At 39.8% G+C, this 23,198-nt stretch overlaps 1 protein-coding gene across 1 annotated transcript in view; it reads right to left on the bottom strand.

The window, feature by feature from the left end:
- Positions 1-23,198, bottom strand: part of ITGA9 (integrin subunit alpha 9) — a 219,326-nt gene that overhangs the window by 148,799 nt on the left and 47,329 nt on the right. Inside the window, exon 15 of the mRNA XM_027675915.1 lies at positions 19,638-19,798. Coding sequence (XP_027531716.1) covers positions 19,638-19,798 — 161 coding nt within the window. The remainder of the gene's footprint in view (positions 1-19,637; positions 19,799-23,198) is intronic.

Raw genomic sequence — 23,198 nt, 5'->3', positions numbered from 1 at the left:
TCAATATTAATCAATACTAATTATTAATATTAAAATATTTAAAGCATTTACCTACATCTCTTGCCTTTTTATTGGCTTACTTTTAGGTTTTGGGAGAGGAGGAGGGAGCTGGAGGTTTTTTTGGTGGTTTTGTTTCAGAGTGGGGAGGTTAACGAGGGCAGTATTCTAGTGATGTGATACTATTTCTAGAAGCTTTAATTTCTATGAACCTCAAGATCATGTCCCAGTCACTATCTTTCACATGAACATCTTCCTTCCCCAGATGATTCACATCAGAATTTTTATCACCTTAAACTATTAACAGAAGAGACATAGCAAGAGGTTAAGAGTGCAGTCTGGCATCCAAAGAGTGAGGACCACCATCTAATCCAATTTTAAATGAGTGAAAAAAATAACCAAGGTACTGAAGTGGCAAGTGATGCCAAATTATTAAGTGTAGCCAAAACTAGAAAAGACTATGATGAAATTCAGAAACACATAGAAAATAGAAAAGATAGTCAGGGCACATGAAATCTAATTTTGATAAAGCTAGGGTAATAGCCACTTAAGAGAAATAATTTAATTTCTATTGTTGGGTATCATTCAAGAGAAAGAGGAGGGCAGCACTATGGACAGTTCAGGCAGATCAACCTCCCACAGTATGCAAGGCAGTAACTTAAAAAAAGACACTTGAATTAAGTGTTAAGATTCTGTTATATTTTAGAAAACATCTATTGCGAGCCAGTTTGCTTTTCAGTATGTAATGAATCTCTCTTTGAGTCCACATTTTTGTCCTAGAACCTGGCTAATATGGTCTTCTAGTTGAAAGGCTGGTCAGGGCTTCACCAGTGGGTATGGCTCTGGAACAAAGAGAAAATAGTCCTGTATCAACTGTCTATGCCAGGGGAAGTTTAGGTTCAGACCTAATTTAATGGAATTCTTACAAGGTTTCCTGCACTACTTGGTAAAGTACTTTTCTATACAACAGAGCTTTCAGCCTTGCCAATAATCCTTAGCTTCACAGTCATTTTCATAGAAGGATTAATTTTTAGGGCTGTGGATCAATCAGTTGATGAAAGCTCTAAAAACCCTGGCAAAAATAAATCCATACAACAATATGGCTACCAGGTATGAATATACTGACTCAGAACTTGCAAAACTACACTAAACATTCATGTAAACATCTACATAGTTCAACGTAATGGAAGATTTTCATGGGTAACTCTAACAAAGGAAATAAAAAAAAACCCCAAAAAAATCTCCAAGGTGTGAGTTGAAAACCTTGAAATAAGGCCAAAGCCCAGAGGTAGAAGGAGTGTCTGCTGTCATGATTAGGACACAGAGAAGAGTATTTTCTTTTATCATGGCAATTTGGCTTTGAAAGAAGCTGACACAGAATGAGAGAAGCTCTGTCCCTGCCTCTCTGCACTTCTAAAGCTTTTAAGATGAACACTACTGGAAAGGAAAGAAACAGAGAGCATGTTTAACAATGTCCTTAACATGCATATAGGAAGTCCAGCAAACAGGACAGATTGAAGTCAGCCAAAGTCAAGATTACCTTTCCAGTCATCATTTTCACATCTGCTACCCCATGACTGAAATGCCAGGTCCATGACCGTGGGCACTGCACCACCCCTCTGCCACAGGCCCCACTGGTAGAGAATGCTCTCCCCTGGGAAGGGGAGAAGAACTTAAAAGTTCACAAGCCATGCAGTGCTGCATGTGGGTCCTCAGAGATGGTGGGCAGAGATGGAGCTTATCACTGGCAGATTGGTAACCACTAAGGCAACAGATTGGTCCCTTTTTATATTGCTGATGACCTAAAATCCAGGTTGTTGCAGCTCTGCAGCAACACACTTGTCTACACCAGAAGTCACTGCTGCAGCTTATTTATTTTGCTTGCCCATTGACAGCAAGAAAATATCCTCCAGCTCTTTTTCCTCCTCTACCATGGGAAAGGCAACCCAGTCCTTCAATTATGGGGCAACAAAATTTAGAGACTGAAGTACATTTGCTGCAGCAAAAAGGAAATTTCTCAGCAAAAGTGTTGTCTACTATAGAATGGCAATGATTTTTCAATACTGTCCATAATGCTTTCCTCCCACTGCCAAGTACCACCACTTAGTCACAGTACTCAGCAAAGGCCATTTCAGATTAGTACAACTCTTTCCACTGACATTTTGGATCAATCTCCACACAGCAGCTTTTAAGAGACAAGTTCCATGTGTTCTTTTGCCTTCACATGTACTATCAATACTACTTTAGTGTTATGTAGATGTTTCAATAGTTACTCATTTCAGCTCAACAAAATAGGTGACAATAATTAAACAAAACAGAAGTGTTTACTACAGCTGTGGTCATTGCTAAGAAGAAAACTATGATGGAACTTAATCCTGGCAGAATCCAAACTGAAATTTCAGCTATCCCTTTGTATTAGCAGTCCCATGCCACACCATCTGCCTTCTACACTCCACAAAGTGTTCCCCAAATCCTTAAGCAATGACAAAATTTGTAGAGTTTGTACGATTGAATTCATGTACATCTCATTTCCAACAAATCACGTTTTACCTTTATGCCCAGTCAATTTTCAAAAGATGAGGTGTAAAATATGGCTGGCTTTAAACACAAGGTAACTTTACGGGCATTTCAAACATGAAAAAGAAGTAGACCATAACAATGCTACCACTAAGCTTTTCAGTGAGAGTAATATAAACTATTTTAAACCATTTAACTAACATCTTTCACAGCTGTTGAGTCCTTTGCCTAGGCTCTGATCCAACTACTGATACAATTACCAACAGAAAGGCTACAATGACCTCACATGTGCATTGGTTACCGTTTTAAAAGCAAGGTGGGATATCCAGCTGTAATACAGGAATACAAATTTGATAATAATGGACAGCCATCACATTACATTTCAGTAAAGCTGAAGAAAATTAGTAGGATTTAGATGTATAAAAGACTCCTATGTCTTTTATCCCATGATCAGCAGATAGAAAATACAGGAACAGAGGACAGCAGTTGTGCTCTGCTGGGTCTAATTTCCTTCCATTCAATTAGACCTTGTACATGTTCCCAAGTTGAGTTCAAATTTACAGCTGAAAAATGTGATTTTTTAATTAATATTATTTAACTGCAAGGGGTGGAAGTAGAGTGGAAAATGGGGTTTTGACTGTACCATTTCTCTATTCCAGTCCTTTGGCTAAAGTTCAATCTGGTTCACTTAATAAACAGAATATTGGAAACAGATCAGTGCATCACTACCAACTGGACATTTTTCCTTTTTAACTCGTAATATAGAGGTCTACCTCCAACAAGGTAAACCTTTGGCTTTCTTGAGAGCCAGCAGAGACCTAGTCAATGGAGTCTGACTTGTCTTGCTCTAAAACACACACATGGAGTGGGCCAAGTGAATTGTGCCCCAAAAATGCTTATTTCTTACCATTAATTGTAAGGGTAACTAAAGGTGAATAATTACAGACATGTGATGAGATGATTAGCACCCAATCATGCATTTCAGCCTCATTTACACTAGTACAGCTGCCACTTTTTTTCTCAGATGACCACTGATGACATCTTATTCCAGACAATCTCCTCAAAAAATGTCTTATGTCATGCTAGATTCCCCCGAAGCAGAATAATTTATTTCTTCCAGAGGCCTAAAGTGCTATGAGCTAAAAAGCCTTAATGACTCAGCTGGAATGAAATATGCTCAGCATCATAACTTAGTTTCTTTGCACTATGTGAGAAAGAGATTACACAGAAAGAAACCCACATCACTTTCTAGTGGGCAAAAATAGAAAATTGTAGCTGTTTTCAGTGCTTGACAAAACCCTGAGGATTGTCAACTGAAAAGATCCATTTGCAAATGCAGCACTAACACACCAATACACCTTTTTTAAAAAGTCACAACTAAAAACATATATAAGGTAACAAAGTTTCAACCACCTGTACTATATAATATATATAATGGCCCATCTTCGCGAACGAAGACTTGGGGAAAGGTCTTTTACCTTTCCAGCCTGCGCAATGGATTTTTTAGGTGAGACACAGCCTGCGCTGAACTGAGCCCACCCTTTAATCCTAAGGTTCATCTGCCGGGGCCAAGCAAGCTTGGACAATGGCAGTGAGGTCCTCAGGACGTAGGTTTGTTTAGAGTGTCCTTCTCATAGATGGATGGCCACACAGGGCTAACGACCTCCATCAGGCCAGGAGACCGGGATTTGAACCCGTGGTCGCAGCAGTGAAAGTCCTGCACGCTAACCACTAGGCCACCAGGGGTCTCGGCCTGTACTATAGACCTAACTAATAAAATCTATCCACCTATATTATCGAGCTGCAAGAGGCAGTGTGGTAAACACTGCAGCTGTCCTCTCACTGAAGGGCACTGCTGAGTCCCAGTGCCACGCCCAAGTTCTTGCTCACCACTGCCTCCGTAGGAAAGGGCCAGGTATATTCTTCTTGTATTAGGTGGTAAACACTTCTAGGGGGTATAGCTTAGCAGCACACTTTCTCAGCCACTGGTTGGTAAAAATCATGGATAAGTATCCCTTTACCTCTTGCAGTTGCGTTCATAAAACCTAAGCATGAAAGAGATCTAAGTAGGGAAGATACGCGCAAGAGCTGCTGCCATCTCTCACTCCTTTCTTCCTTTAATTACCCAGCAGCAATTCTCAAGCAAAGAGAGCAAGAACAGTCCTGGGAGATTATCACATCGAAAGGGTAAAGGCCTGTTCCTAAACATGCTTTTTTTCCTGACTAGGACAGTAAAAGTTCATGTCTTGTTATGGATTTTTAGATGCTGCTATAATACACTGTTACTGTTTCTCCTTTCCTAGAGAAGATGTCTCATAAACTTACTTTTAAACAGGCTGTTTTTTTCAAACAAATTTTGATTAGGTGTGATTTCTTTAAATATACATTACATATTAAATATATATATATACATTAATATAAATATAAAAATAACATAAAACTCAGCAACATTCTCTCTCTTTTCATATGAACAAAACTGTTCCAAAGTAAGAGAAAAGGAGAACAGTAGAAGGCAAATATGCAAATGACTGGAGTTTATTACAGGGCATTACTCAGAAATGCATGGTCTGTATAAAATGGAGGATAAGCTGAAAACACATACTAAGAAGTTGTAAATATTAGTCAAAATATTAGTAAATTAGTTGCAATAATGCTAAAGTAAAAATAGAGATTTGTTTGTATAGACATTTTATGACCCAAAGCCCTTTCCCAAGGGAGTGAAACAAATTTGCGTATTTTGAGTTACTTTCATCAATCCGTCCAGTGCAGCAATCTCATGAGTCAAGACTTTCATCGTGTGTGTTTACTGTATACATAAGATAATAATTTGCAGCCCACAGCTTGCTGTAGTCCTTTATTTCATACCCACATTCAGTACTCGGCATCTGCAAAAGTAAGTTCTTGCAACACCTCAAAAGGAAAAAGATTTTTGAGAGTGGAGAACAGACCGATGGTGAGGACAAAGCTGAATAAAAATATTCCATCTGTTCAAAATTGGAAGTGAGCAAAATCTGATCATACCTCTCCTTAACTATATTATTATATAGTTACAGGCACAGTTTTGATAGTTGTCGGTTTACAAAAAAAATTTAAAAGAGAAGGAGCGTTTTGCAATAGAGGTATGCTAAATTCATCTGCCAAAGCCTAGAGTCAGCTGAAGGTCCAGCACAGACCAATGAGCTAGCTCGTAGGTGGAATGTGAGTTTGGCAATACACTTCTTGGCAATCTAAGCTAACTTACATGCCATGTTCTCCAAGGATTATAAATCAAGCTCATTTTGGATAATGCTGAGCTGTTGGCAAACTGCTACACAACACTTGTCTCCTAGCCTACACCTATCATGCAACCTGGCACTGGAGGAATGCATTCAGCAGAACAGGAAGAGATTTAATAGCAGGAAAACCAACATGCTAACAATACCTGTTTTGTTGTGAATATACCCATGTATCATTCTATCGTATTTTGTCACAAGTCCTTTGCAAAATACATCACAAAGCATAAGTATCTGGCTGACTAGATTTCCCTCTAACACACAAGTAAGACAGATCTCTAAGAAGTGGAAAAAAATTAAGCTGGAAAGGAAGATAAAGGAAGATGAGAGAAATAGGACAATTAGAAACACATCATCAGATCCTAAATTAATTTAAACAGTCCTTGCAACTTGACATTAGAAGCATATGATACATATATATATATATGTATATATACCACCGCTGCTCTTCATTTCTTCTTCACACCTACTTATTTAATTTCCCGCTTCTCAGCCACCTGCAGAACACTGCACTGTTCAGATGGCAAAGACTGCAGCTATATCAAAAATATGGCACATATACAAAGCTTTACATAAGCCTTTTCAATTTTTGGATTTTTCTTTTTCTTAGCATCTCAGGAAGTCTTCCATCATCCCCATATCACCATTGGCCAATCAGAGCTCAAATCAGTCCAGCAGTTTAATTACCTAGGCAGCCTCATCTCCTCAGATGGTAAGATTGACGGAGAGATAGACAACAGGTTAGCAAAGGCATATAGTGCTTTCGGAAAACTTCATAAAAGAGTATGGTGTAATAAACACTTGAAGAAAAGTACAAAGATCAGTGTTTACAAAGCCATAGTACTGTCTACTCTTTTATATGGTTCCGAATCATGGGTCATCTACTGCCATCACCTGCGTCTCCTAGAACGCTTTCATCAACGCTGTCTCCGTACAATCCTAAACATCCACTGGTCAGACTATGTGACCAATACATCAGTTCTGGAACAAGCAGCAGTCACAAGTATTGAGGTCATGTTGCTGAGAACACAGTTGCGATGGGCAGGGCACGTCTCAAGGATGAAGGACCACCACCTCCCTAAGATCTTGCTTTATGGTGAACTTGCCACTGGCTGCCGCAAGAGAGGAGCCCGGAAGAAAAGATACAAGGACTCCCTGAAACAACATCTCAGCCTCAGCCATATCGATCAACATAACTGGTCTACTCTGGCCTCAAATCGGGAGGTCTGGAGACACACCATCTATAAGGCTGCTGTTTCCTTTGAGAACGCACGCAGGATCATTCTCAAGGAGAAAAGACAACACAGAAAGAATCATGCCTTGCAGAATATACCACCTAGGGAGTCCTTCTGTTGTGCCTTTTGCAATCGGACGTGTCTGTCTTTTATTGGCCTTACTAGCCACCAGTGTGCTTGCAACAAATGTGGATAGAGCCCTTCCCAAATCTTCATTCGCGAAGCCTAGCCATGATGAAGGTATGAATTATCTCTGATCTTTCTTTTCTTTCTGGTTCTGACTAGAATTAGTAGGATGACAGTACATACATTCTCAGAAACGCCCCTACAATACATCTACAGGTAAGCCACAATTGAGAAATGTAAGAGAGGAAAATGTCCAGCCTAAATCTGCTTTTTCAAAAGATTCAGAGAGCTAATAGATTCTTTTGGATTATATTGAGGATGCCTACTTTATGAAAACAACCCTTCAAACATCCAAACCTTACAGGTTCCTCATGCATTATGGTGACTGTCCCCCTGGCTATTTATAGACATGAACACTGCTGCGGTTTATTCAAGGGTCTGTACCAAAGGTGGTCTCTGATCACAACAGCTCATGATCCAAAATCCCGGACTGATTCAATCAATCACTAAAGAGACAAATAGATTTTAGGAAATATCATCATAAAAAACAGATGAGTTGTTGCACTTCAATAATACCATACATTTTAGATGAAGTCAAAGAGGAATCGTGTGATTTCTATGTCTCTGGCATATGTGGGAGCAGCAGCTCCCAAACGGTACTGATAGTCAAAAAAGCAATACTAAGAAATCTACAGAACCTTATTAATCAGCATTTTACCTTTATTGCCTTTGCAACATTTTCAAGGCTGAAAATATAAAAATTGCTACAACAAAGAATTAGGGACAGACATAAGGTAAATGCTTAGAAGAGTAAGAGACTAACAGCAATAATTTGTAAGTATTGAGTACAAAACTGACTGCTCACCATGCAGCTCTCCAGAGCCACAGTCAGGAATATTCCTTTCAAGATGAAAAAGACAGCATTAACACCAAAAGTAAGATACATACAGATTATGCAGTCAGAAACATTAGATTTTCAGACAGCCCTCTTGATGGGCAGAAGGGGAACACAGTAGAAACCCTATAAAGACATTCTGCTCATTCCCTGAAGCAAGCAACCTTGTGTTGAACCCACCAGCCTTCAACCAACACAGAACAACAGATCGTTTTGTTACAGAAGGAGTTGGGAGAGCGAGACAATGTCAAAAAAGACCAACAGGAACAATGCAGGGTAAAATTAAGACTGTTTCCAGAATAGTAATGAAAGAAAAAAAGAACCATCACAAACATTTACATTGCTTATATAAAGTTTAAAAATAAATTGTGGGATTTGTCCAAGTTCTTGGAAATGACAAATTAAAACTAGTGTCACAGCACAGTTGTATGCGGTGTCTCCATCTCAGGGATGCATTTTGCCAGAACTGACTACATATGTATTGGTCAAGCAGAGATACAGACAGCACAAGCTGCCCCAACGCAGTTAGCAGGAATGGAAATACTAGAGGCAGAAGCACCATCCCAATTAGCTTAAACACTCATCCATTCCCTCATGCCAGAAATACTTAGTGGGTTCAGGAAAGGCTTTGAAAATACTTTGTCATGTGAACAGGGTCTGCTCTGGTCTCCAGGCAAGATCCTCACCCCTTACTGAAGGGATAGCTTTTGCCATTGATTTCTATTGCCGAGGCTGGGTTGCAGGTTTTGTGTTGTCTCAGCACAGATTGCAGGACAGGCTCCCAAACCTGGCTGCGCTCCAGGGCTCAGCTTCTCAAATTCAACTTATAAATTTTGCTGCTGCAATTTGAGAGTGAACAGGGGCAGCTTTCATGGAAACAATCACATGGGTAACACAAGAAAATGGAAACCACCTCCTCCAGTTGCCTTCCTGCAATCAGGCAGTGGATGGGGTGAACGCTCACTGACATCTCCAATTCACAGGGAGCTTGTGGGTTGCCAATTACAGTTGGAGGGCTCAAGCCTCCCCGTCACCATGAATTGCGGAGCTCATGAATGGGGGCAAACCAGCAGCCTTTCCTGACCAAGCGACTTCTGTGGTAGGTGGGGTCATGCACCGCAAATGACAACTGAACTCACTTATTTTCACCAGGGTAATATTTTCTTATACAAAATTGATACCATATGAATTTGTCAGGCTTTATACTTTACCAGGGCACAAAACAATCACTTCTCCCAGTAGCGCATAACCGAAAGGGTGATTCAGAACCATTCAGTGATCTGCTTAATGATTTAAAAGTAGTTTATAGCTATTACAGTTGCATGAAACCACCTCTTTTCCCTGAATAAATAAAATCCTTATGAGGAAACAATAACAAGAAAGGGACTTGTGGTGCTGGCCATGGAAGAGAGTCTGTAGAACCCAATGAACAACAAGACCTCCGACCAAATATCACCATTGGACTAAAAGGCACATGTAAGAGATGTGAAAAGCAAGCACATGAGGAACTGTAAGGGTACGAAAGCCCAGGGATTCCTTTGTTCAGGGTCCCTTCCCAGAGACACACAGCTTGAGCTATTATCATGTTGCTGCAGCACGATTAAATCACTTAAAGAAACCAGGCATCTGAGACTCTGCTCTAGGAAACCTTTGGTTGAGCCTGTGAGGGAAACCTGCCTGATTGCATGACAGTGGTGAGTGGGGAGTCAAACAAGGCGTCTGTTGGCTCACTGGAGCCACCCACTACAAGGGGCTTTGGTTGCAGAAGTGAAAGTCTGGAGTGGTGAGAGTGTGACCCCCAAAGTGGCTCCTGGATGGTCAGAAAGGAAACTTCTTAACATGACAAAGTTTCAAGCTTTTCAATTTTGGCATCCTTTCTAGCTCACTGAATAAGATCATAACAGCCAAATTTGCATGCCTAGTGATAGAGCCTAGTATCTTACAAGGAAGGGATTTTAAAAGCCTTTCCATTAGACAATTATGCATTTTGACTTTACTAAAACTGCTTTTTCATGGCTAATGGTACATTTCACTTGCTGCTTTCTATATCCTAGCAGGTCAAAAACATGTGAAAGAATATATAAATTTATGAGACACAACCTGTTTCAACTTACATTCTTTTCTTCTCACCAAAGTTATTAATGTCAGTTCCCTTATAGTCAATCCTGTCAAATAAACAGCTGTGTGTCTGCTAATAGGATGAAAATTACCAAGTTATAACAAGTTTAACCAGTTTAACTTATTTTGTCATCTACGGAAGTTTTAAGTGATGCAATATGTGTGCCAACAGAAGGAAGTAGTAAATTTACTCATACATTAGATTCCCTTAGACTTATCACTAACTTTTCACATTTCAGTCTAAAATTTAACACCAGACCTGGGTCTTCTCGCAAGTCCATTTTCCCCTCCCCCCCCCAACAATATGAACCTTTGCAAGATTCTCTCCCTTTTCATTATGTTTTGTGATAACAGGTAGGCTATCACCCAGTCCTAGCCTTACAGCATTAAGCAGTTTCAGATATGACGGAGTAAAATATATTCAAGGCCAATTCATAAATGGAGATTAAAAATAACTAGAACAACAAGATGGAAATAAACCAACTTGTGTAAAAGACATGCAAAAGCCATTCATTATTACGTATTTTTCAGTTTTTCATGGGGAAGATACATGTTCACAAATAATTTCAAGAAGGACTTTATTTACAAGAAACTGCTTGTGCTACGTATGAGAAATCATAAACAACACATGCAACTTAGGTAGAAAAAGTGGCAGACTAGAAGATCCTCTGCTGAAATTTTCTTTGAAACACTGAAGTTGCTACATTATGTTCTCGGTGGAATTTGATCAGAGAAATCTCTCTCGTGCCGTAACACTGAGCTTTTGCTTAAGAATCAATCAGTTAATTAATTATGTTCTATGTAGCCTTTACAATATGCCCTTCTGAAGATTGCTCTTTTGAAGCTGTGTAATTCACAAGCAGCAATACCAATGTTAACACAGGATGAAAACAAACAGCACATTACACTGACCCAGTCACAGGATACCAACAAGATGCAAGAAAACCTCAAAATCAAATTGCACATATTCCTAAAATGTGACTATTTCCCTGCTTTGAGAATGGCTTTCATAAGTATGCTTTTGTCAAAGATGACCATTTTTTCCAAGCAAAAGTAACCACTGAAAGCAAGCACAGTGATCACTTTGTAACACAAACATTTGATGGGAGAAAATTGTAAAATCACAACACACTGAAGTGCAGAAGTACAACCTATTTTGCCTCATGTATCTAATCCATAAGGACATCTTGTATAAAGGTAGGAAACAAGTTTAAGGATATGACATCAGGTCAAACATATTGTGGGCAAGGGGGAAATAATTTGAACTCAGAGATAACCACCTATTTCAAATCTCCAGAAAACAGCTAGTGTAGGACAGTACAGAATACTAAACATTCCCTAAAGTAACTGGGACTCCAGGAGAGGTCACGGAGCTCTATAAGGGGAATTGATAAATAAAAATATGCAACAAACTGAAAGTCTATAAACAAGGATTTAACTTTTGATCACCAGCACAACCATACCAACTGTAACTACCCCACTGCATATGTAAGGGCTGGTATGTGGGGGTGAAGGTAACACGACAGAGTATGCACCTTTCCTCAATTGTTTGAGGACGTCAGGAGCTCAAGATTAATTCAGTTCCACACTGGACATTATGTAGCGAGTACTGAGAGAAAGGGAAAAAAGGCATTTTCTGCCAAAAAAGCTCTATGCCTCCAAGCTATTATTCCCACATTTCTTCAAACATATTGACAGGTACTTTTGGTATGAATTAGGGCATTGGATTAGCATCATATGTTGCCACCCAAACCAAACACAGCATCTGTAAGAGTCTCCCAGGAGACTCTGTTCTGATTACGAGAAGGTTATAGGTTTGGAACATACTCAGAAGCCACAGCCAGCAAAATTAATTGTTTTCTCTTTAGCCTAGAGAGTTTTCTATTGGAAGTTGCTTCCAATGTTTCCTGATGAAATGCCCTGCTCATTCCTTCCTAAGGGTAGCAAAAGGAAACAGTAATAATTAGGTAATAATTCCCAGTTTGGACAGGATAAGCCGACTGTGTGCATGTGTGTGCTCGAGATTACCACACAGACTGATATTCCTTCATATGCCCTAAATAGGAAAACCACTAAGACAAACAAGCTGTTCCCTATTGCAATTTTCTGCAGCAATACTCAAGCATTAAGCGTATTCCCCTTAAATGTAAATTTGTCCCAAAGAAGTACTAATACACTTTTACATTAAACTTTTGCCACCATGTGTTTAGTTTCTATCACTCTCTACAAATCATATTAGAAAGTTTCAAAAATAGTAGTGTTGCCTTCTTTGCTGCTTCTTTCCACCTGAGAAAACAAACTGTTTGGTTAACCAGCAGGGCCACTGAAAGCAAAAATATTCCTATACACCATTACCTGCCTTTTGAAATTATTTTTCCTAGCACAAAGTACAACACCTCTTTTATCTCTATTTGGACATTCACTTCCCAAAAGTGATATCACTGGGAAATGCAATTACTTCTTTCAGACAAATAGACTGCCTTTCAAAACTGTGGACTCTGATATTAAAGAATCATTGGAAGGTTTGGGTTGGAAGGAACCCTAAAGACCATCTACTTCCGACCACCCATTCCCCACAGGCAGGTACACCTTACAGTAGACCAGGTTGCTCAAAGCCCCATCCAACCTGGCCTTGAACACCTCCAGGGATAGGGCATCCACAACTCTGGGCAACCTGTTCCAGTGCCTTATCCCCCTGTGAGTAAAGATCTTCTTCCTAACCTCTAATCTAAACCTATTGTCTTTTAGTTTAAAACAGTTCCCCTTCGCTGTATCACTGTGTGCCTGTGTAAAAAGTCACTCCCCTCTTTTTTATAAGCCCCTTCAAGTACTGGAAGGTTGCTGTAAGGTGTCCCCAGAGCCTTCTATTCTCCAGGCTGAACAGCCCCAGCTCTCTCAGCCTGTCTTCATAGGAGAGGTCTTCCAGCCCTTTGAGCAACCTCCTCCCTAAAAGTTTTGTGCTCTGTCCAGGGCTAAATCTGCCCCTCCTGAGTCTCCAAAAGGTTTTAATCCGCAAATGAAATCTTTTCTTGAAAAACTAAAGGATCAGACAGATATACATCAGTGGGCAGACAGCAAAGTCAGGCATATGTCTGTGACTGAATATATAAGAGCAGCAATGAAGTGTTATGCTTCATTAAGAGTTTACATGCAGTAAAAGTAATTCTCAGCTCTGTAAAAACTTAAGAAATATGCATTTTTGAGAGACTCTACTTGAAAAATAAATTACATTTCTTTGCCATTACAGATTATATCCCCGGGACAAGTTTATTAAGGGGCTCAAGATTAAAGATTTGCATCCCTTTAGGCTTTAGCAGGGAACACTACAGTTTAAAAGAGGCAGGCAAAGCAGAATGAGCCCCTGTGCTGTAAGTCTATTGACTGAGCCTTATTTAAAATCCTACTTATTTCACTTAGGGAACATAAAATCTCTGCTTGGATTCATAAATGTGATTAATTAGGCACTTTGTCGGATGATTGCTCCACCACAGCAACCAAATTTCTGCCTGGGCCATGAACAACATATTTGGCCTTTTTCATACATGCTGGCAAAAGTCAAAGAGCAACAGTGAACTTCAATGAAATCACTTATCTTGCTAAAACTTGAAATGAGATTTTTTTTTTTGTTTCATTTTTTTTATAATGGAGAAGCTCCACACAGAGCAAAAAATACTCAAAGACACTCTCCAACCAGATGGGTTGGAGGTAGTCGCTCACCCAATTACATTATCTAAAAGTGTGAGAAAAGGAAATAAAAATTATTTCCTTAAAAACCTGGGAAGATGGGCAGAGGAGAACTTCTGGACAAAACCTCTGCCTTCAGCTCACAGCCAAAAAACAGCCAGTGGCCTCAGGACGTAAGAGCCTTTGGGCTACCACACACCTCTCTAGCTACACTGCCCAGTAAAGAGCTCCCACACAGTTAACAGCACAATATGTGATATAACTTGCACTATCAGCCCTTAGAGATCTCACAGTACTTAATACTTGCAGCATGGGTCCCCTCTTGAAAGGAGGTATATTTGGCAGCTTCATTTTGGTCACATTTTGCAGGTTAGTTTTGAACTTGATTATAAGCTCAACCCTGAAAGACAATCTTACTTCTTCTTAGTGAACCTTGCAAAAACCTTGGAAAACCTTGGAAAAGCTAAAGACAACTCCATAGTCATTAACAGTATTTAAATATTGATACAGTTAATGCTCAGCTCAAAGATGTTACTGACTACTAATACCCTTTCTGGTATGACTAAATCCCTGTACTTAAGAGGCAATGAAAAGAATTACACAGCTAACCATTGTTCTTTCCTTGCCTGTATGAGCTACACAGGAAAAAATGCAGATCTCTTCTCCCTGGCTTATTTTTCAAGGTGAGACATCAGTTCTACTCAGCGCCGGACAGAATGTATCCAAAAGGAGATGCTTGATCACTTTACAGAATAAGGAAGCAGAAAATACTATTTATTTAATTTTATTTGTATTTATGTATTAAAACACATTTATTTTGCTCTGCTGAAGGGTAGGCAGTCTGTGCTAATAGATTATGAGCAGACTTTGTGCAGTTTTGGAAAACAGAACTGTTCTGGAAAGAATGCGTCTTGTAAATAAACTCCTGCCTGTGCTTCATGATCACCCCACCTATCCCACAGCCCTTTAAGGCTGCACACATGCTGTGACTGCATCTGGCTGGGGCTGACAGTTTCTCCAGTTGGTTCCACAAAAGGATAGAAAAAAGTCCTGCAAAACAAGAAAAAAGGAACAAGCCCAAAGATATCACCTCTGCTCTTGGCACTGAATCACACTGCAGTCATCATTTCTGGTAAAACTACACAGCAGCTTTCATGTTGCAGTGATGACAAACTTCCTGCTGCAGGCTGGAACAGGTCAGCATTCCCTTTCTCTGCCAAGTGGTCCAAACCCTGTGAAATCCTAGATAATCAAGACCAAGTTTTCATGGTTTGTTGCTGCTGGGAAAGCAGTCTCTGCTTCAAGTGTTACCTGTAACACCACCAGCCAAACTTACACACAGAGGTGTTAATTCACAGGCAGACAACTCTCAGAAGAAAGTGTATCTTGCAAAAATGATCAAGGTGATACCATCTCTACATGAGACATGACTGAGGCCAAATCCTTTGCTACCCAGACTCTAGAAAAAAGCCAGATTACTATGAATTACGAATAAAAGCTTTTAATACATGCATCCCTCTCTGATGAGATCAAACAGCTACAGAGGGAGAAACAAACGTGACCACAGACAGTGACTAAAATTGGCGAGCACAAGAGATGAAGTTTGTGTGAGATCAGCAACCCAGAGTATCTTCAGTGATGCATGGCAAAGACCAGAAATGTGCTTATAAAAATGTAAATTGGCTACAGAACTGAACAACGAACAAAGCACAGCTGTGCAATTTCAGTTGAAAAGGCAGTATTTTATTCCAAACCTCTCTGCACAAACGCAGCATCCTTTATGAAAAGCCACTCCTCTGTTACTTCTCAGTCCCATCATTCCCATGAGCTGGGTCCATTAAGAGTTAATACAATGAGTACATAAAACTCCTTAAAATAACCACAGAGTCACCAAGATAAAGATCTCTGGATAATGTAAATGGTCTGGTTTAAGAACGAGCCAGGACTGCTGATGGTGTTTGCAGCTATTACAGCATTCACTCTGTACACAGACAGCAGTGTGCAGTAGCAACAGGTAGCCCAGCTAGCTGGCCCACAGTGGGGTAAGAAACCAGACAGTGCTTCTTTAATAAATGTAGTAATTCTACAAGGGCCTTTCACCATCATCACCATTATACCTTTGTGATAAAACAAGGAAGATGTTTTGACCCTGCATAAATCTGCCAGCACAATGTGCTTTGCCATCTGTACCAAATTCTCTTGTCCTATCCACAGATAAGTCTATCCTAAATATTAGGGGAGCCCACTAAGCAGGAAACAACCAGGGCAGTTACTGGAAAAGGGAGACAAGGTTTCCTCAGAGTCACTGCCTTGATCACAGAACCTCTTAAGCACATAGCTCAAGTCTTCTGAACACCATCAAACAAGTGCAGTTCCCAAGAGAAAACTGCATTTCAGTTGCATGCCCAGACATCAAGGAGACAAAAGACTCAAAATCCATTTGTTTTCTTAATCTTCCCTGATTCTATGTCCTTCTGCAACTTCTGCTTCTTTTCCTCTTATACCATGTTCCATTTTCTCACGTTTTTGTTTGCCATTCCTTATACCAAAAAACTAAATCCCTTTACCAAAAAAAAAAGCTAATCAGATTTAACTTTGCTTCCTTTTACTCCAGCAAAACTGACAGACACCTTTTAGTAGTTTCATCACCATCGAAGGAGGGTAGTGTCAGCTAGTAGTGTCAGCACCATCGTCCCCAAACAGCTGGAAGAGGAACAGTCAAGCAGTGAAGCACCTCCTGAGCGACAGCAGGGATCAGCTATGCACTGACACAAGAAAGCCAGTGACTCTCCTGAACTTCTCAACTAGCAGCCATTTTCTACTGAATGTATTAAACAAATGTAGCTTTTGGAAATGACACCTGAGTGTCTGTGAGTAATGGTACAACTATCTATGTATACTAAAGAATTAAAGTTTCTTAACTAGAAATCATCAAACAGGTTCCAGTGTTGGTAGGCAAGTAAAACAAAAAAGTGCAAAAGAATCATAAAACTATATAACTTTTTTACATCTCTATACCCACAAAACCAAATGCAACACATTTTGAAGTCTCAAAAGCTTTCCATTTCATTCCCTGTTCTCAACCAGAAAAACATGTTTCCTCGTGAACTACCATAATTCTAGCAACTTGAGTTGTAATTTGGTAGCCTGCCTTGTACAAGATCAAGCTCTGAGCTACATGTATCCTACAAACCTTCTGAGATCCACTTAGTCACACAGATATGAGGAAATACAGACTTTAATAGTCAAATTCAGTAGCAGCGATAAGAACAGTAACTCCTGTCCTGAAAGGGGATCACAAATAGGAAATGAGTCATGCTCAAAACATCGACACTTATCAATTGCAAAACAATCAAATTAGTATTCCTGTCAGCTTATTTGAAGACTGTAACCCTTTTAATGTTCAGTTTCACTGAGGTCTCTCAAGATCAAATCTATCAAAAATCACAGAAAGCTTGTAGAAGTCTATTTTTTTCAATGACTTTTCTCAGTCCTTCTGTTTTGAGCCTCCACCATACCGGAACTACATATTGGTGAGACAATGTCATCAAGCAAGGCCTGGCAAGGCTTGCATTTATCTAACACAATGCACAGAGTTCTGCTGGGTTCCATTTGGACTGGACACCCTGTGTAACTAGTAGGTTTGTAAAGTTAGCACGTGAGGTCACACACAAGTCCGTGATCTATCCTTGATCGCAGGCAGTGCAGAACTGACATACTTATACCACATAAACCCATTTGTGAGCGGTGACACAAATAAACAATAATAAAGAGAACAGATCAAGGATGCAACTGCAAACAACTCAATTTGCCATGGAAGGGAATTCATCAGGTATATGGTAAATAAAAGGAAAAAGGAAAGCCAAAGTGAAATACTTTGTATATTTTAAGCCTACATCTTTCATCACCCATTCCATCACAAATCTATGCAATCAAGGAGAATATCGGTTGGAGTTTGTGAAGGGGTTTTTTTGTTTTGTTTTTTCAGGGGTTTTGTTTTACTAGCTGCTACTTAAGGATAGAAGTGAAAGATCATGACACCATTTCCACTCCTGAAGTGTGTAGGGCTCTCTTTGATGCTTCAGATGTCATGTAGTCTTGTGGATCGTATCAGCCTTCCCATGAAAGCACAGGGATTATCTTTCTTCACTACTTTACATTCTCCCTTACAAGAACAAACATTTCCTGCTATTCTTCCAACAGTGAAAAATAGCTGCTTGTATCACATGGAAAGCCAGTAGCATTGTTTGTTAACCAGCTGTTTTGCTTCAAGTTGTTGGTATTTTTAAACACGTTTAAATGTTTCTCTTTCCTATAAAAATCCAATTTCCCAGGAATTTTCCAGAAAAATAGTTTTTACCTTTGCATTCCCATAATCAGTTAAAAATGTTACAATTATTTAAAGAGTTTCTTGGGCATATGTAGCTTTTTAATGAATTCTGTGTAGTATCCAAAAAGTACAAGAAGAGCTAGCGTGAAAGAAGTCATTATTGGGTTATTGGATTAAGATAGGAAGGTATATGGCTTCTTTTCATACAAACTCAATACACTGAAGTCTAACCAGATGTGCTCATTGGAGAAAGACCAGAATCAGTAAACTCAGAGACATACTTTCTAAGTAATGGTCATCTCTTAGGTCTACATTTTTTTCATCAAGCTTTTCCACAGCAGAAAGCAAAGGCTGTTCAGAAACAAAAAGCCATGGAAGACATCTAATCTCTTCCCTGAGATCCACACAACAGGACAGCATTTCCTCCTTGGTCCCTTTATTTATTTTATTTTCTCTCAACAGCCATGACAAAATGTTGATAAAGTCAAAGGATTAATTTTATCTCCCATTCTCACAGTTTTTAGGTACAAAGAGGCTTCCTGGAAAAGTTTATACATTTAGGAAATCTGGGCATGCTGTATTCTCAAAACAAAAGAGTGTCAAGTGATATCCATCTGATTTAAGTGACACTCATCTACGGGTATAAGCCCTTCAGTAAGGAGGGTATGTAAGGAATGGTGATACAGATTAGTCTTTGGAAGACATACATCGTTTAAAAGATAAACATCCTTCCTATATAATTTTAAAATCCATTCTATAAATTTTTAGCATAGAAGAAAACTGTTGTGCTTACTTTGAAAACAAAACAGCACCTTGGTGACATTTCTTTAACAACAGCTGCCCAGTCAAGATAACTACAGTCCTAGCAAGCCCTAGATGAAGAGTTTGTCACAGGAAAAACAGAACCTTTCTGTGTCTCAGCAGGTCTAGAAAGCACTCTCTGTATCCCAGGACCATGACACAGGTGAAATTAAGTTATCCCACTGCTGCTTTCAAGCCCAGGTGAAATTCACAGGGCTCTACGAATCCAAAAGCCCAATTACTTCATTGCACACCCCATGTTATTCTGCCATTACTATGCACAGTATGTCAGCAACCCCTTGTGCAGGTAGACCTTACACAAAACTAAACACTAAACCTGCTGCTCCTACCAAAACAAGACATTGCCTCCTTGGGTATGACACATGTAACAACAAAGCAAGGCAAAAGAAGAAAGAAACCCCCTCTGCCTGATCAAACATAAATAAAATACATTTTCCTGGCACCAGGTCTTGAAGGCCTGATACTGCTCAGACTGACAAATGATGCCAAGCAAGAAGTTCTGAGCTTCCACCCAAAAAGTTTCATCCACCTGTCAGAAATGAAACATCTGAGGCCAAGCAGCACCACTTTAATTGGTTGAATAATTTTTTTTAAATAGTGGAATTGCAGTAAGGCCAACACAAGGACAGGAATGAACTGACCTTGACATATGCTAGGTAATGCTCGCACTTTTCTTGCATATATGACAGTTGTAACTTCTCTGTGATCTGCCCTGCTGTCTCTCCAGAAGTCACAAAGTAAACTCTGGGTTGATGGCTCTTTTCCTTTTTTGCCACATCAGCAGTCAAGTTATAATTCAAACCTGTTTTAAAAAGGAAGAAGAAGAAAACAAAGGATGTCAGTGAACAATAGTTATTTTCTAGCCACCTATCAATGGACCCTGTTGCCTCCTAGTGTGCTTGAAGAAAGGTCAACCCTTGCAAGCCCTCAATCAATCACTGAGTTTCCCGTGGCTACATAAAACCAAATCCAATTACTAATGAACTCCCATATTTTGTGTTGCTATTATTCCCAGCCCATCCTTCCTGCAGGAAATGGTAAGAATCCATCTAGATATGCACATTTAACACAAAAAAAAAAAAACCACAACACCCTAAACCAAAAAAAACACAAAAAAACCCAGAAGATGCTTAAACTATGTTGCTACCAGAAAAAGCAAAACCACACAAACAGCAGCAGCTTCAAGTTTGTTTTTCTTCTAAAACAACACAAACTATGCAAATGTAAACCATGATGTGGCATTTCCTGACAATTGTTTTCTTTGATTTGCAGTCATAGCATTTGTACCTTAATTAGAAGTCGATGCCTTGCACTCAGCAGTGTCCTCTTAGATGTTACACATCCCTGGCAGTTTATAGAAGATATATCTCAAGACTTATGAGCTGTCTCTTTGTAAATCTTGTTTCCTAGGTAGCTTGACACAATTGGTTGCTATGTCACTGGATGTGTCTGTGTCCAGAAGAAAACTTATTTGCTACTTGAAATACTGTGCTGATTTTGGCTGAGATAGAGTTAATTTTCTTCACCATAGCTAGTAAGGGGCTATGTTTTAGATCTGTGCTGAAAACAGTGTTAATAACACAGGGATGTTTTAGTTACTGCTGAACAGTGCTTTGCACAGTGTCAAGGCCGTTTCTGCTTCTTACATTGCTTTACCAGTGAGTAGGCTTGGGGGATCACAAGAAGTTGGGAGGGGACACAGCTGGGACATATCAAAGGGATATTCCATACCATATGACATCATGTTCAACATATAGAGTAGGGGAAAGAAGGACAAAGGTGAGGACGTTTGGAGTGACGGTGTTTGTCTTCCTAAGTAACCATTATGTTTTCCTGGAGATTGCTGTACTCCTGACTGCTCACGGGAAGTGATCAATGAATTCCCTTTTTTTCTTTGCTTGTGTGCACTGGCTTTTGCTCTACCTATTGCAGAATCACAGACTATGCTGAGCTGGAAGGAAACCACAAGGATCCAGCTCTTAGTCTTGCAAAGGACCACCCCCAAGAGTCACACCATGTGCCTGAGAGCATTGTCCAAATGCTTCTTGAACTCTGTCAGGCTTGGTGCTGTGACCATTTCCCTGAGTAGCCTGTTGCAGTGCCCAATCACCCTCTGGGTGAAGAACCTTTTTCTAATATCCAACCTAAACCTCTCCTGACACAACTGCATGCCAGTCTCTCGGGTCACTGGTCACCACTGAGAAGAGATCAGAGCCTGTTCCTCTTCCTCCCCTCATGAGGAAGTTGTAGACTGTTAAAGACTGTTGTAGATGATTACCTTGTCTTCACCTCAACCCACGAATTTTCTCACTTTTAGCCTTCTGATTTTCTCCCCCATCCCACTGGTGGGGGAGCGAGAGTGGCTACATGGTCCTTAGTTGCCACTTGAGCTTTAACCACAACAAGTACTTGTACAGTGATTGAATAATCCAAGTTGACTACACCTCGCCTTTTGTTAAAGGCACAGGAGCAATGAAACTGCAACAGAAGCATGAGCACTTGTTCTGCTGCTTTATACACACAAGGTAAATACTGATTCTAAGGTCCTTTCACTAATCACAGACCACAGCCTGTATTGATTTCAGTTATCAAGGCAATAATAAAAATATTGGCTCACTATTAAAGACCTTAATTTGTTCATAAACTTTGTAAAGGACAGACAGCACCAGTTCCTGTGCCAATTCATTACATAGGTAGAGTGCTTGCCAAATTATTGCTTTGGCTTTCTTTTAAGTTCTAAATGACTGATGTCAAATAAAATGCTCCCCCATAATGTAAACTTCTTTTAAGCCAGAATTTTATAAACTATCAATGTAAATGTTACACATTCCTGGACTGAGGTCTACCATACCAAACTTCACCAAGGGGTCTTTGGTGGGTTTTGTTGTGCTTTTGTGATGGAGTTTGGTTTGTTGGTTTGTTGTTTTTTTTAAATCAAGGAAAATCCTAATTACTCAGAATTAACACTGTTACTAATGCTATCACCTCCAATCATTCTTCTACCAAAATTTCACCAATCTGAAGAATTTATTCAATGACATCGTAAAACTTGGCACAAAGGTCTCTGTGAACACTTATAAACTCACACAATTCAAACTAGCTTCACTTCATTTGCAGTGCATTGCATTCTGACTAAAAGCTTAGGGCACAGCAACCAGACAAACCTTAAGTATTATGAAAAGCCATAACTGGGGAATCAGCCTAACTACCATCACAGTGCTTCACCTGAACATTTTTTTGTTTGCTTTTGGTAGAATAACTTGCTTAGAAAGATAATGTCTTGAAAGTATTTCAAACTCACAAGCTCATGACCAAAAACTCTCACTAAAGTGGTATTTACTCAGTCCTACTAAAAAGCATCACCTTATCAGAAAGACAGGGTTTAGCTTGCTTAAAATCCTATACTTTTTTCTTTTTTTGAGGTGTGCATATCCCACACTCATCCCCAACTGTCTCCCTTTTAATTTCAAGATCTCATATGCATATGCATGCAAGCAATGCCAAGATCTGCACCAATATCACAAAATTAAAGACAAGAAAACATGTTAGTAAACCCAGGCTTTGCTACACAGAGGCAAAAAGCCCTCTGGACAGATGCAGCCCTCTTCGAAGGAGGAGGGCCAAAGGAAGAAAGGACTGCAGAGCTTGCAGGGATGCCTAGGGAGGCTTGTAAAGTCTCCAGTGATAGTGTGACATATTAGCGACACTGAACAATTCCTCACTGCAGGCACGGAAAAGGATCCCAATGTGAGGCCTGCACCAGGCCTCTGATTAAAGATCCCAGACACTGTCCAATCAGTACGGTTCCCTGCCTCCCCTTTATTATCACTTGTTTCTGTGTTGTATTCAATGAAGTCATATCAGTGGAAAAACTGAAATATCATGAATACTTTTTTTCGCCCTCCCCAGCTTTGTTGCTTCCAAAAAGCAAACCCGGGTGAGGAGATAACTGGCCAAACTTATCACTGCTGGTGGTTTAAGTTCCTCCTGCTCACTCCAGTAGAAGAACAGGAGGCAAGTTTTTCGTAGCAAATTAACTCTTCCAGGTCCTGTCTTCAAACATTTGTCCAGCAGCTTTAAGTGAGTTTTCTCACTTTTTTTCTGGGGATCTACCCACCCAACTTCACACAATCAAAATAAAACTCTGGTATGGGTTCGATGACCTCAGAAGGGCTCAATTCTTCTAATGACTACTCCTTTTC

This window comes from Neopelma chrysocephalum, unplaced genomic scaffold (genome assembly GCF_003984885.1).
Source record: "Neopelma chrysocephalum unplaced genomic scaffold, ASM398488v2 Primary Assembly neopelma1_26, whole genome shotgun sequence".
NCBI lineage: Eukaryota > Metazoa > Chordata > Aves > Passeriformes > Pipridae > Neopelma > Neopelma chrysocephalum.
Note: the sequence above shows the minus strand (reverse complement) of the source record. Positions and strands in the feature narration are given on the sequence as shown.